Source organism: Meriones unguiculatus, chromosome 10 (assembly GCF_030254825.1).
Source record: "Meriones unguiculatus strain TT.TT164.6M chromosome 10, Bangor_MerUng_6.1, whole genome shotgun sequence".
Taxonomy (NCBI): Eukaryota; Metazoa; Chordata; class Mammalia; order Rodentia; family Muridae; genus Meriones; species Meriones unguiculatus.
Genome location: NC_083358.1, coordinates 13,679,913 through 13,692,820, shown reverse-complemented (window position 1 = coordinate 13,692,820; position 12,908 = coordinate 13,679,913). Strand labels below are relative to the sequence as shown.

Here is a 12,908-nt window from a genome sequence, read left to right as displayed (position 1 = left end):
AGCCTCTCCTGTCCTCTTACCAGTAAAACAGGATGCAAATTAAATGAATCAGGAGATACAAAATGCTTAAGTGGGAACCCGGCACAGAAGACACTTGTGAGGCCCTTTGACAATTGTACCTGACCTTCTTTTAGAGCATGCATATGTCCCTGTGTATTTTTAGTTCAACTCTAACCAAATGGGTTCAGGGGCCATGGAAGGCCTCGGTGATAATCTATCTTAGTAACCTAATGCTTAAGAAGAGAAGTGTGAACACAGGAAAATGAATGGAACATATCAAGACTCCCCATGAGTCCCTGCTACCCAGATCTCCAAAGCCAGTCATGATTCTTTGTTACTTTTTCCTGACAATGTTTAGGGTTGGACCCCAAACCCTGTGAGTATTACAAAAGCTCTCACCACTGAGCAAGACACACCCCAGCTCCCTCCTTATACTTCTCTGGATCTTAGGCCATCAGAAGTGGATTCTCTGGCCTTCAGGGGATTAGACCCAATCTTTATCACATGTAGCCCGAGAACCCTGTCTGATTAAAAGAGAATCCCTGACTGACTCAGCAGAGATATAAGGTGGGCGGTTCATCTTCCTAGTTGTGTCCATCCGTCTACAGTATCTTGATCTCCTAAAGGGAAGTCAGAACAAGCAATGTGGCAAAGGATTTCCACTGAACACTACGAAGAGCAGTGTAAGATTCAGAACAGGGAAGCCATATTTGCAGCTTTTCAAAGGGCACGATAGCAAAAGATCAAGTAGCAAAAGAGCTGACAGGGGGCTGGGAGAAAAGCTCGGTTCATTAAGCATTTGCTTTGCCAGCAAGAGAACCCCACTTCATACACACGCACACACACACACACACACACACACACACACCAGAACCCATGTAAAACTGCTGGGCCTGTGTGCACACTGGATTTAACAGGGCAGATACTCTAACTTAACTGATGAGTTCCAGGCTAATGAATGACTCCCTCACAAAGGAGGTGGACCTGTTTTCTGGCTATAATACCTGAGGCTTCCTCCTCCTGACAAACAGTAAAAAGCTCACGTACACACATGCACACAGCCAAAATTACCATGGCAATAGATGGTTATTCTAGTCCAGCTAAATACTTGACCCCTCAAGTCTTGGAACTGGAGGGCATTTTTCTGTTGTTGTTAATAAAAGAGACATTTGCGAGTTTGGGAACAATTTTAAAAGACAAAGCAGCCTGCATGGCCTCTTTATAAGATTTAAGGCACTGGGCACTAGAAATGCACGTGCCTGGAGCTCCTCTGCAGTGAGGCTTGCAGAACCTTGGATCCCTGCAAAAGGCTGCAGCCTGCAACTGGAGGCTGAGGCAGTCCTACTTCCCCCAGCTGAGAAGACTTTCGATCGAATATAACTTAATACCCTCCTTTCATCTGTAAGAAATCCACCCTGTTCACCAGTTTTGAAGCAGATCTCGCTTTTGGGTGGTGACACTATTTTCTGTAGCCAGCCATTGCTATTTAAAGGCTGGCTAGACATGTCTTGCAGGGTGAGTCACCCAGACAGGTTTTGTTTCCAGCTCACCAGAAAACTTGCGTGGAAAGAGAAACATCTGTCTGCCATTTCTATAGCCTGTCTCCAGCTGTCAAGCACACTGAGATAGAACCCCAGAGAACCAACCCCTTGCGTGGTCTCAGAGCCTGGAAAAGATTAAAATATAGTACCACCCCCCGTCATCGCCATGCCCATTGAATTTTCACCTGTCCTTGGGGGTGGGTAAGAGCGTAGAGAACACGTGAGACAAGGAGGAGAAAATAGAGTAAAAAACATATGTCGGCAGTGGTAAGTAAAACAATGTGCTCCTTGTGATAAGAAGTGACATGAGTTGTCCACCCGAACATAACAATAAGCATAATGTAAAATGAATGTCATAACCGATACCTCATTGGATAAACGAGGGTGACATAACCTACACCTCCTTCCTGAACAGATAGGGTAGACAAGGTGAACACAAGACCACTTCAGGCTGGCCGTTACCAACTAAGACATCACCACCATGCTGATCCAATTGGACACGCATCCCCAAGTCTGAAGACCCGTGGGAAAGACCCCAGACCAGACCTAGAGAAGGAAGCCTGTAGCTCTCACAGCGCACCGGGATAGATAGCAAGTCTTACCCGTGAAGCCATTGACCAGGCTACAGCTGTGCTCGGCAGACTAGGAGAGGTATCAGGATGTCTGAGTGAAGCAAGATGATTGTGTGGCTAATAAAGCATCTCAATACTTATCTCCATGAGCTTCTTTCTTCCCTTGACCCATGGCAAAGATTCTTAGGGATTCTCAGTGTATTAATTACTCTTCTGTTGCTGTGATAAAATACCATGACGTGAAGCACCTTAGAGAAGGAAGAGTTTGTTCTGGTTTACAGTGTGAGAAGGGTAAGAATGAGTCCATAGTGGTGGAGAGGCATGGCAGCAAGAAGTAGGCATGGAGACAAGAGCAAGAATATACGAGATCACATCCTCAAGCACAAGCAGAGAGCAGAGAGACTGAACCGGAAGCAGAGTGAAACTGTGAACTCTCAATGCCAGCCCCCAGTGATGAACTTCCTCCAGCAAGGCCACACCACTTCATCACCTCCACAAGCAGCACCATCAACTGGGGACCAAGTGTCCAAATACTTGAGACCACGGAAAACATTATCATTCAAGCCATCTGACTTAGGGTTTCTATTGCTGTGATGAGACACTATGACCATGGCAACTCTTATGAAGGAAAATATTTAATTGGGGCTGGCTTACAGGTTCAGAGGTTTAGTCTATTACCATCATGGTGGGAAGCATGGCAGCATGCAGACAGACATGGTGCTGGAGAAGGAGCCGAGAGTTCTACATCTTGATCCATAGGCAGCAGGAAGTGAATGCCACACTGGATCTACTTTGTTCATATGAGTCCTCAAAGCCTTTCCCCACAGTGACACACTTCCTCCAATGGGATCACACCTACTCCAACAAGGCCACACCTCCCTATCTATGGAGGCCATTCCTATTTAAACCACCAAGTCATCTTCCCCAAAAGTCACCATCAAGATGAGGAAGGACCTCCGCTAAGTGCTCTGTGTGGACTATTTAATTCTCTCACCATTTGAGACAATGTTTCCCAGAGGCATCAGCTAAGGCCAGAAGCTAAGTAACTTACCCAAGTTTCATGGCTGGCAACTTGTTGCCAAGATTTAGACCCTAATCACCTGGCTACAGAGCTCACATGCTCAGTCACCATCGACCACTAAGAAAAGGGCCTCCAAAGAAATCAAAAGCTCTGCTTTGCTGGTGGACTGCCACACAAAATACAGGACTCCCAGTTCCATTAGACCTTCAGAGAGGTAGAGAATATTTTCAGCATACATCTCAAATACTATAGGAGACATCTAATATCCAAAATGTAGCTTTGAGCAGGAGAGGTGGCTCAGTTGGTAGGACGTTTTCCTGGCACGTACAGACAAAGCCGTGGATAAACTAGGCATAATGGCACAAGCCTGTAATCCCAGCCCTGAGGAGGTGGAAATAGGAGAATCAGAAGTTCAAGGTCATCTTTGGCTGCACAGAAAATTGGAGGCCAGCCTGGGCTACATAGCAAGTTGGGGGGGCTATCCTGGGCTATATAAGACTGTTTCAGAAGAAAAAAAATGTTCGTTATTTAAATTGAAAGGTCACTAGTGATCCAGCCTATATATTTTTAATTATTTTTATTAATTACAATTTATTCACTTTGTATCCCCCTGTAGCTCCCTCCCACTTCCCTTCCTAATCCCATTCTCCCTCCCCCTTCTCCACCCATGCCCCTTCCCCAGTCCACTGATAGGGAAGGACCTCTTCTTCCTTCTGGTCCTAGTCTATCAGGTCTCATCAGGACTGGCTGCACTGTCTGCTCCCCTTTCAGGAGGAGGTGATCAAAGAGCAGGCCAATCAGTTCATGTTAGAGACAATCCCTCTTCCCATTACTATGGAACCCACTTGGACACTGAACTGCCATGGGCTACATCTGTGCAGGGGTTCTAGGTTATCTCCATGGTCCTTATTTGGAGTTTCAGTCTCAGAAAAGCCCCCTGTGCCCAGATTTTTTGGTTTTGTTGCTCTCCTTGTGTAGCTCCTGTCCTCCCCATTCAGAAAGGCAAAGAGGATGGAGATCAGAAGAGGGAGAAAACAGGGAACAGGACAGGAGCCTGCCACAGAGGGCCTCTGAAAGGATTTGTCCTGCAGGGTATCAAAGCAGATGCTGAGACGTATGGCCAACCTTTGGGCAGAGTGCAGAGAACCTTATGAAAGAAGTGGGAAATAGTAAGATCTGGAGAGGACAAGAGCCCCACAAGGACAGCAACACAGCCTATATTTTTATTTACTAAATTTTGAGGTCTATATCTGGTAAGACCCAAACCTACAACCCTTGGCTCATAAGATAATTATTAGGCCACTGGATTAACAATACCAGATCTGGAACTTTTTGACAAATACACATGCAGATCACTTCCGAGTCTTGGGTGGGTGAAGGGGTGAACTCTAGAAAATCCTGTGGGGAATTAAGGACAGACAGGGTTACAACACAGTGTAGATTGGATCTCATGTGTGAGTTGGAGAGGCACAGGTGTAGACCGGGTCTCATGAATGAGTCAGAGAAGGCAGAACCTTTGCTCTCAGATCCAAGACAAGCTTCAGAGGGACTTCCCCGACTATATGACCTCCTTGCCATCACCCCGCCTTGCTGAGCCTCATCCACTCATATATAAAGAAGAGCTCATTGGGCAAGGCTTGCTGCTTTGTCATGGATTGAGGAGACAGATCAGCGGGAGGAGGTGGGCTTATTCAAAGCTGGTCCTGAAAAGGATACGGAGAAGACACTCCCTCAAATATCCGCATCCATGCATTAAGGAGAAAAGGAATTTTATGGCAAAGGGTGGAAAGAGTGTGCATGACCGGAATAGGCTTTCGTCATCCACGGCCTGTGCCTTCTTCGTCTGGTCTGGTGAAAATAACTCAGCGGCTTTGCTCCCTTGCACAGGTAACTAGAATCCTAGAGAGGGCTAGGGAGGGGAAGAAGGCTGAGGGAAGGGGTGATGGGGAATTGGGGACAGTTTCAAATGAATATCTGTTGCACAACCTGATTCTCATTTAGTTTCTGGGTATGCTGGAGCCAGAGCAGATGTAGCCTCGTAGTGCTGTGTGTGGGATGGGGGAGGGGGGTCAGCTTAGAATTCAGCCCATCAGACTAATAGTGTCCTCAACTATAACATGAGAAGACCATTACCCACAATGCAACATTGTTCAGAGGATTAAGTAAGCAGTCCGCCTAATAAGCAAAGTGCTGTCAATTCTCCCCTACAAAGAATAACACACACTTAACCACGATTTACCACATGTAGGCAAGAGAAAAAAAGAACTGGAGGGCCAGTGTGCTGTAGTGACTGAGGGTAGAGTTGTACAGTCAAAGCACGTGGATTTTTATAAATCCAGGCCTTACTTCGGGGTATCTGGGCAGGCTCACTGTGATCTTCTGTAGCAACATCACTTTCCTAATAGAATGAGGACAATAATAGACACCAGCTGTTGGGCTGTCTTAAGAATTAATGAGTACTGAACCCTTCAGCTTAGTGTGTGTCTCATGGAAAGAGTCCAAAAACCACCAACTCCTTCTGGATGCAGTAGCGCTCTCCTGTCCTCCTAGTTAGACCAGGAGTTCAAGGTCATCTTCAGTTCGACAGCAAGTACAAGGGCATCCTGAGCTACAAGGCATCCTGGGAAGAAAGAAGGAAGAGGGGGAGGGGAATAAGAGAGGGAAAGAAAGAAAGAAATTAGAAAAAGATAAAAAATGCAAAAACAAAAGAAAAGAAAAAGAACAGGTGTTAGAAAGAGGCCTCAGCGAGTGAAGGTGCCTGCCGACATGAATCTAAACCCTGGAATCCACATTCCAGAAGGAGAAACCTGACTCTCACCTCTACACTTACAGTGGGGCATGTGTGCATTCTTCTCCACAGACAACAAATAAATAACATGTAATAAGGTTTTTATAAAGCTCTGTCTTTTCTGTAATTAAATCCACTTTCTTTTTTCTCTCCTGGCAACCTCAAGCTGTCACCTTCCATCACATGGATTCCAGGAATCAAACCCAAGTCATTAGGCTTAGAGGCAGACACCTTTACTCCCTGAGTGGCTCACTGACCCCAGAGATCTTTTGTAAAATGGACTTGAACACCTAACAGTTTTGTTTATGGAGCCTTTCTGGCAGGGCAAATTGTACTGATTTTAGTTACTTATAGGAAAGAGAGGGGTCAAGTATGGAGTCAATGAAACACCACTCAGTAACAGTCACTCTCCTTGATTTACAACGGAATAGAAGATTTCGATTTTCTGTTACTTATTTTTATAACCTCAGATTTGTACAATGAAAATGCATCATTGTATGTGCTTATGATCCAAAAAGAAGAGAAACAAAAAGAAGCTTTGTGCATGCGTGCATCCGTTTGTGTGTGTGTGTGTGTGTGTGTGTGTGTGTGTGTGTAAAGGTACAAACGGGCCCAACACAACCCTCATGCCTCATGCTAAGCGAATATTCTCTTCTCCCCATTGCCCCTCAAAATCCCAAGGATGAGCTCAAGGAAATGCAGATCCATAGATTCCTTGGGAGTCCTGGGACAGTTGGGAACCTACATTTCCACACACCAGCCCTCAGTAAATCCTGGGTACATTTTGAAGGCTTTTTAAAAAAAAAAACAACAAAAACTCAGTTCCTGTGGTGCTGAGGGACCACCCAGGAATGAGAAAAACAACTGTGATTCTTTGAATTGAAGCCAGGTGCAGAGAGCTCTTGAAGGGCAGGGTGAACTGTTCTGAGAAACTATCTACAACCAGCTGTAATCTGGTTGTAAACTATCTACAACCAGCTGTAATCAATCAATGCATAGAGCAAAAGTGGTCTGATTTTCAGGTATAAAAACCCTGTGCTTTGCAGCTTCGGGGTCGTCTCCTGTCTTTGGAGGGGCGACCCTATCGTGATTGGAATAAAACCTCTTGCTTTTGCATTGAGTTGTGGTCTGTGAGTGTTCCTGGGAAGGCCTGAGAGACTCCAGGTCTTCAAGTGCAAATAAACACAAACCTGGCTCTGTGGATCAGGGAATGTGGGCTAGAAATGGAGTTCAGCCAGCTCAGTGGCACAGGCCTGTAATCCCAGCCCTCAGAAGGCAGAGGCAGAGGCAGGAGGATCTCTATGAGTTGAGGCCAGCCTGGTCTACATAAGTGAGTCCAGGACAGGCAAAGCTGCAGAAAAGAAAAAAAAACAAAAACAAAAACAAAAACAAATGGAGAGCTAGCCATTTTTGTTTTGAAACCAGTTCTAAATTTTAATTTAATTTTAAAATTTAATTGAATTTATTTTATTTCATGGCACGAGTGTTCTGTCTGCGTGGATTTGTGTTTATAACATTCATGCCTGGTGTGCCTGGAGGCCAGAAGAGGGAACTGGATCTCCACTGAAGATGGTTATGAGCCTCCGTGAGGGCACTGGGATTATAAACCAGAGTCCTCTGGAAGAGCAGCCAGTGTTCCTAACCACTGAGCCATCTCTCCAGCCCGTGTTTACACATTTTTGGAATTGTGGCTATGCAGATCTTGGGGTGGAGAGATGGCTTAGTGGGTGAAACACCAGAGGAGCACAAGGACCTGGATTAGGAACCAAGAACCCATGGAAAATGAGGCGCCAGAGACCCGCTGAGCTCCTACAGCAGGACCGGAAACGAGAGGTAGATTCAGGAGAATCCCTGGAAATGTCAGGCCACACAAGCCTGATGTAAGAAGCAAAACTGTCTAAAACAAGATGGAAGAACATGTCCAAGATTGTCTTCTGAGCTCCCCACGTGTGTCACAGTATTGACACACACACACACCCTGATTCAGACTAACCACACTCCACGTGAACACTAACAACCCCCACACACACACACACACATACATTTTATTTTTTGTTTTTAAGTCAGGGTCTCACTATGTAGTCCTGGTCCTTTTGGAGCTTGCTATGTAGGTCAGGCTGGTCTTGAACTCACAGAGATCCTCCTATCTCATCTCTGCTTCCTGAGGGCTGGTTCACCACCACACCCAGCCCACATTTTACACATATGCAGACACTATACAGATGTTATTGTTGTTGTTGTTTTCCAGATGGGGGTTTCTCTGGGTAGAGCAGGCTATCCTTGAACTCAGAGAGATCTGCCTGCTCTGCCTCCCTGAGTTCTGGGATTAAAAGCACCCAGCTCACTATACAGATTTTAAGATTTCAAAAAAGCTTTTGTAATCCTATCTGAATTTCTTTTCCTTTCTTTCTTTCTTTCTTTCTTTCTTTCTTTCTTTCTTTCTTTCTTTCTTTCTTTCTCTTTCTCTCTCTCTCTTTCCCTTTCTTTCTCTTTCTCTCTTTCTTTCTTTCTTTCTTTCTCTTTCTCTCTTCCTTTCGTTCTCTTTCCTTTTCTTTCTCTTTTTCTTCCTCCTCCCCCTCCTTCTCTTCTTCTTTTTCTGGCTTGGTTTTTAAGACAGGGTTTCTCTGTGCAACAGCCCTAAACTGTCCTGGAACTCACTCTGTACACGATGTTGGCCTTGAACTCAGCGATTCACCTGCCTCTGTTTAACAAGTGCTGGGATTAAGGACGCCACCACCTGGCTCTGTCTGAATTTCTATGGCAACGTAAGGTCATTTATGATGAAAAGCCCAGTGTAGGTCTTATTGTAAAAGAGCCTTCCCATCTCTACGCCCAAGACAAGGTACAGCCTAGAAGATCATTCAAGACTCCCTAATGAAGGAAGCCCGTTCCCCTCCCCTTCCCACTCCCCATAAACAGCTGGCCCCAACAGTAAACTGGTTTGGACTTGGCTGAAGCCTACTGCCACCTAGTGGTTGTTCCAGGACATGCTTCCTATTTCCTTTTACCGCCCCACACTTCCGGGTTGTTGAGCACGCCCAACACCGAGAGCTGTCAAACACTTTGATGGATCGCTTTGAACGGTCTTTCCTACACTCAACAGTGGTATAAGTCAGAATCAGCTGGGAAGGACGGGAACTATTTTGAGAAGTTATCTATCTCTCTAAGGGTCCACTTGTGAAGTGTCCTGGTTATGAAATCAGTGCTGGATCCCCACGGGGTAAAAGCACCTTAAAAATTCCAAAGAAAGCAGGATGGCTAGGGCTACACAGAGAAATCTTGTGTCAAAGGACCTGAATAAATAAACAAACAAACTCCAAAGGTAGCCGGGTGTGGTAGTGCACACTGGTAAATCAGAGAGAAGGCAGGAGAATCGCTGCAAATCGGAGAGCAGCCTTGGATTATACAGTAAATTCTCAGCCCATCTAAGGATACACAGTGAGACCCTGTCTCCAAAACAGAACAAACAAAAACCAGCTACAGTCTCCACAAACATTCCCTGCGTGCTCCCTAAAGCATAACATTGAGCTATGACACCAGAAGCTTCTGTTTTACACGTGTGCCCAGGCTGCCTTGAAATAATATTTCACAGTTTCCAAACTGCCTTCCTATCTGCACTGCTTTAACCTTTTGTACCACATAGCCTTGTGCAGTGAGGAGAGGGGCCTCTGCCAAGGTCACACGCATTCTTCAGGCCCCGTAACTAATCCAGTGATAAAACCTTGCATCAAATTCAGGCTGTGACCAATTCCAAATCTCATCACTTTCTCATTGCTCGTGCTGACCCTGGACGTGGGACCAAGATCAGAGGCCTGACCCCCAGGCTGGGCCAGCTGTTAAAGGGTCAAACATTGAAAATGTTGGCTTAATAAAGATTTTGGGAATGCAATGCACGGAGCTTGGAGAAAGGGGGTTTAGAGATAAATCAAACACAACTGAGTGTCTCCAAGGTCCCGTAGTGTCCCTTTATACACTACTCAGCCTGAACCTCTCTCATATCTCACAGTGGTCCACTGGGTGTGCCAGCAAAACAACTCTCTCGGATGAAAAAAAAAAAGGAAGAAAGAAAAAGAGAGAGAAGGAGGGAGGGGAAGGAGAGGGAGGGAAGAAGGAAGGAAGGAAGAAAGGGAGGGAGGAAAGATGAGGTCTGATGCAGCTCACTTGTGTGCTGTAGAATAATTGACTGGTGAGCTTACACAATCCCTAAATACTTAAGGATTGGGTGTTTGGAGGCTAACCAGATGGTTACTGGGTAAAATGCACTTGCTCCGTGAGCCTGACTACTTGAGCTTGACCCCTGAAACCCCCCGTGGAAGAAGAGAACTGACCTCAGTAGTTGCCCTCTATTTCCACACCCATGCTGTAGACCACAGATGTGCACATGAATGCATGCGCTCGGGTGTGGGCACACACACATCATACATACATTAATAATAAAATATTGTCTTTTAAAGGATTAGATATATATGTTAGTTTGGGGTCTTGTTTCCTGTTTTCTTGTTGTTATTATTTTTGAGGTTTTTGTTTTGCATTTTAGTTTCTCAAGACAGGGTTTCTCCGTGTAGCCCTGGTTGTCCTGGAACACTGTCGACCACCCTGTAGACCAGGCGGGCCTCAAACTCACAGAGATCTGCCTGTCTCTGCCTCCCAAGTGCTGGGATTAAAGACTTTCTGATTTGGTTTGATTTGGTTTGAAGAAGACACTGAGGTGCCCTTCAGGCCTATACCTGTTAGGTACATGCTCTGCAACTAAGTTAAAACCTCAGCCTAATGCTGTACACTCAAGTGTTTTAGGGAAAGTGCCCACGTGGGCAGAGGAGGCCTTCCTGGGAAAGCAGAGGCTCAAAGGGAAAGCAGAAGCCCTCGGGCAGATTAGATTCTCTAAGGGGTTGGCCTAGGGCAGCATATGAATTTTCTGTTTCGTTTCTCTGCTTCTGAGACAGGGTCTTGCTATGTGTTCCAGGTAGCTTCAAATTCCTGGCAATTCATCTGCCTGAGCTTCTATCTCAACGCGGCATTTACAAGCTTGCACTACCACACCCACCTGAGTGAGTGAACTTTGAGCCACTGAGACTAGATTTGGCCTCAGCAAGGACGTCAGTCGCGCTGCAGTTCTTGTCAGGCCCCAGAGAGGACTGCAGCGTGGTCTAGAGAAAAGAGCCTCGGCATGCTGGCCTAGATTGCTTGTCCACCTCCGGAAGCATGGAAGAAGAGCTACTCACCTGCACCAAGTCACTAAGAATCCCTTTCTCAGGGCGGAATCCTTTAAACTAGGAGAAAAGTACGCTAGGCAGTAAAAGGCTGCCTGCTCACCATGAGCCACAGCGGCTAACAAACTATACCCCACCGGTCACCATGAACGCTCATGAAGAATGCATGGAATCAGTCCCAAACAATAAAGGGACGCCTCCTGAGGGCGAGGATTTCATCTGGTTCACCATTGCGTCTACACCTAGAACACTTATCTCTACATAGAAGGGCCAAGAGATATTAAACACAGGAGACAAATTCCAGTCAGAACTAATCAACTTGCGGCCACACCAAGTAGGAGTGACACTGTGTTTCTGTCACTCCTATCTGTCTCCGGACTTCACAAGCACCAAGGGGGATGGTGTGATTATCCCCGAGGAAGCAGCTGTTATGATAGCCACAGTTCTATCACACTCAGCCCTGTCTGCAGGAGTGCGTGATTAATGTTTAATCAAGCCTTGTCAGTTACTCGAAGTCAAGGAGAAATCTGATTCCCCCAGTGTGGCACTTTTCATTAAGAGTGGAATATTTTATTTGCTAAAAAGCCAACATCTTGCTTTGTTAATCAGTTGTGTCTATCAAGTCAAAAGAACATGCCTAGGGCAGATTCACAAATAAAAATGTATGGGTATGTTAATCAGGGTTCACTAGAGAAGCAGAACTTAGAGAATATATTTAATAATAAATTTATAAATATATTTATTTATTTCTATATTTATGTGTAAATATATTTACACTTATTTTTTCTTTTCAAGATATGTAGAAAGGTTTTATTTGCAGGGGAGCAGGAATTTAATCAAACAAGCCAAATCCCATGTCATCATCTGACTCCTCAGACTCCTCCTTCTTCTCGTCTTTCTTCTCCTCTGCTGCTGCAGGGGCAGAACCAGCAGCAGGAGCTGCAGAGCCAGGGGCAGCAGAAACAGCCACAGCCCCACCAGCAGGCACACTGGCAAGCTTGCCAACTCCCTGAGCAATCACATCCTCAATGTTTTTTCCATTCAGCTCACTGATGACCTTGTTGAGCCGGTCATCATCCGCCTCGATGCCCACGCTGTATAGGATCTTCTTGATGTCTTTGGCGCTAGGAGAGGAGTTGCCCCCGAGGGCGGCCAGCAAGTAGGAGGCGACGTAACGCATGTCGGCAGCAGCGGACAGGCCTCACGCGTGCGACCTCGGTGGCGTCGGGCGGCGAAAGCATATTTACACTTATTAAACATTGTGTATATAATACCTATTATTATATATATTGTATATATATATATATATATACATGTATAGATAGAGAGAGAGAGATGACAGACAGACAGACAGATAGATTCTCACACACACAGGGTTTATTAGGGTGGCTTACAGGTTAAGGTCTAACTAGTCCGAAAATGGCTATTTCCTGATGGAAAGTCCAAGGAATTAGTAGTTACTCAGTTCACGTGGCTGCACGTCTCACCTGGTTTTTAGTATATGCCAGAATCCCAAGGAGATAGGCAGTGAAGAAATGCACTTGCCAATGAGAGTGAGCAAGCAAAGAGCAACAGCTTCCTTCTTCCATGTCCTTTATCTATAGGCTGCCACCAGAAAATATGGCCCAGATTAAAGCTAGACACCCCACCTCAAAATATTTGCATTTAAGATAGGTCTCCCCACTTCAAATTATTTAATTAAAAAAATTAAATCACAGGTGTAAGCAGCTGCTCGGGTTTTATTTCATTCCAAATGTAGTCAAGTTGACAACCAGG

At 45.5% G+C, this 12,908-nt stretch overlaps 1 protein-coding gene across 1 annotated transcript; it reads right to left on the bottom strand.

The window, feature by feature from the left end:
* Positions 1-11,928: 11,928 nt before the first annotated feature.
* On the bottom strand, positions 11,929-12,380 carry LOC110545769 (large ribosomal subunit protein P2-like). Its single transcript, XM_060391925.1, has one exon. The coding sequence runs from the start codon at positions 12,310-12,312 to the stop codon at positions 11,965-11,967; it is 348 nt and encodes a 115-aa protein (XP_060247908.1). The 5' UTR covers positions 12,313-12,380; the 3' UTR covers positions 11,929-11,964.
* Positions 12,381-12,908: the final 528 nt, after the last annotated feature.

Excerpts from the sequence above, each read along its gene's own strand:
- LOC110545769 (XM_060391925.1), bottom strand. The coding sequence starts at position 12,312 with ATGCGTTACGTCGCCTCCTACTTGCTGGCCGCCCTCGGGGGCAACTCC.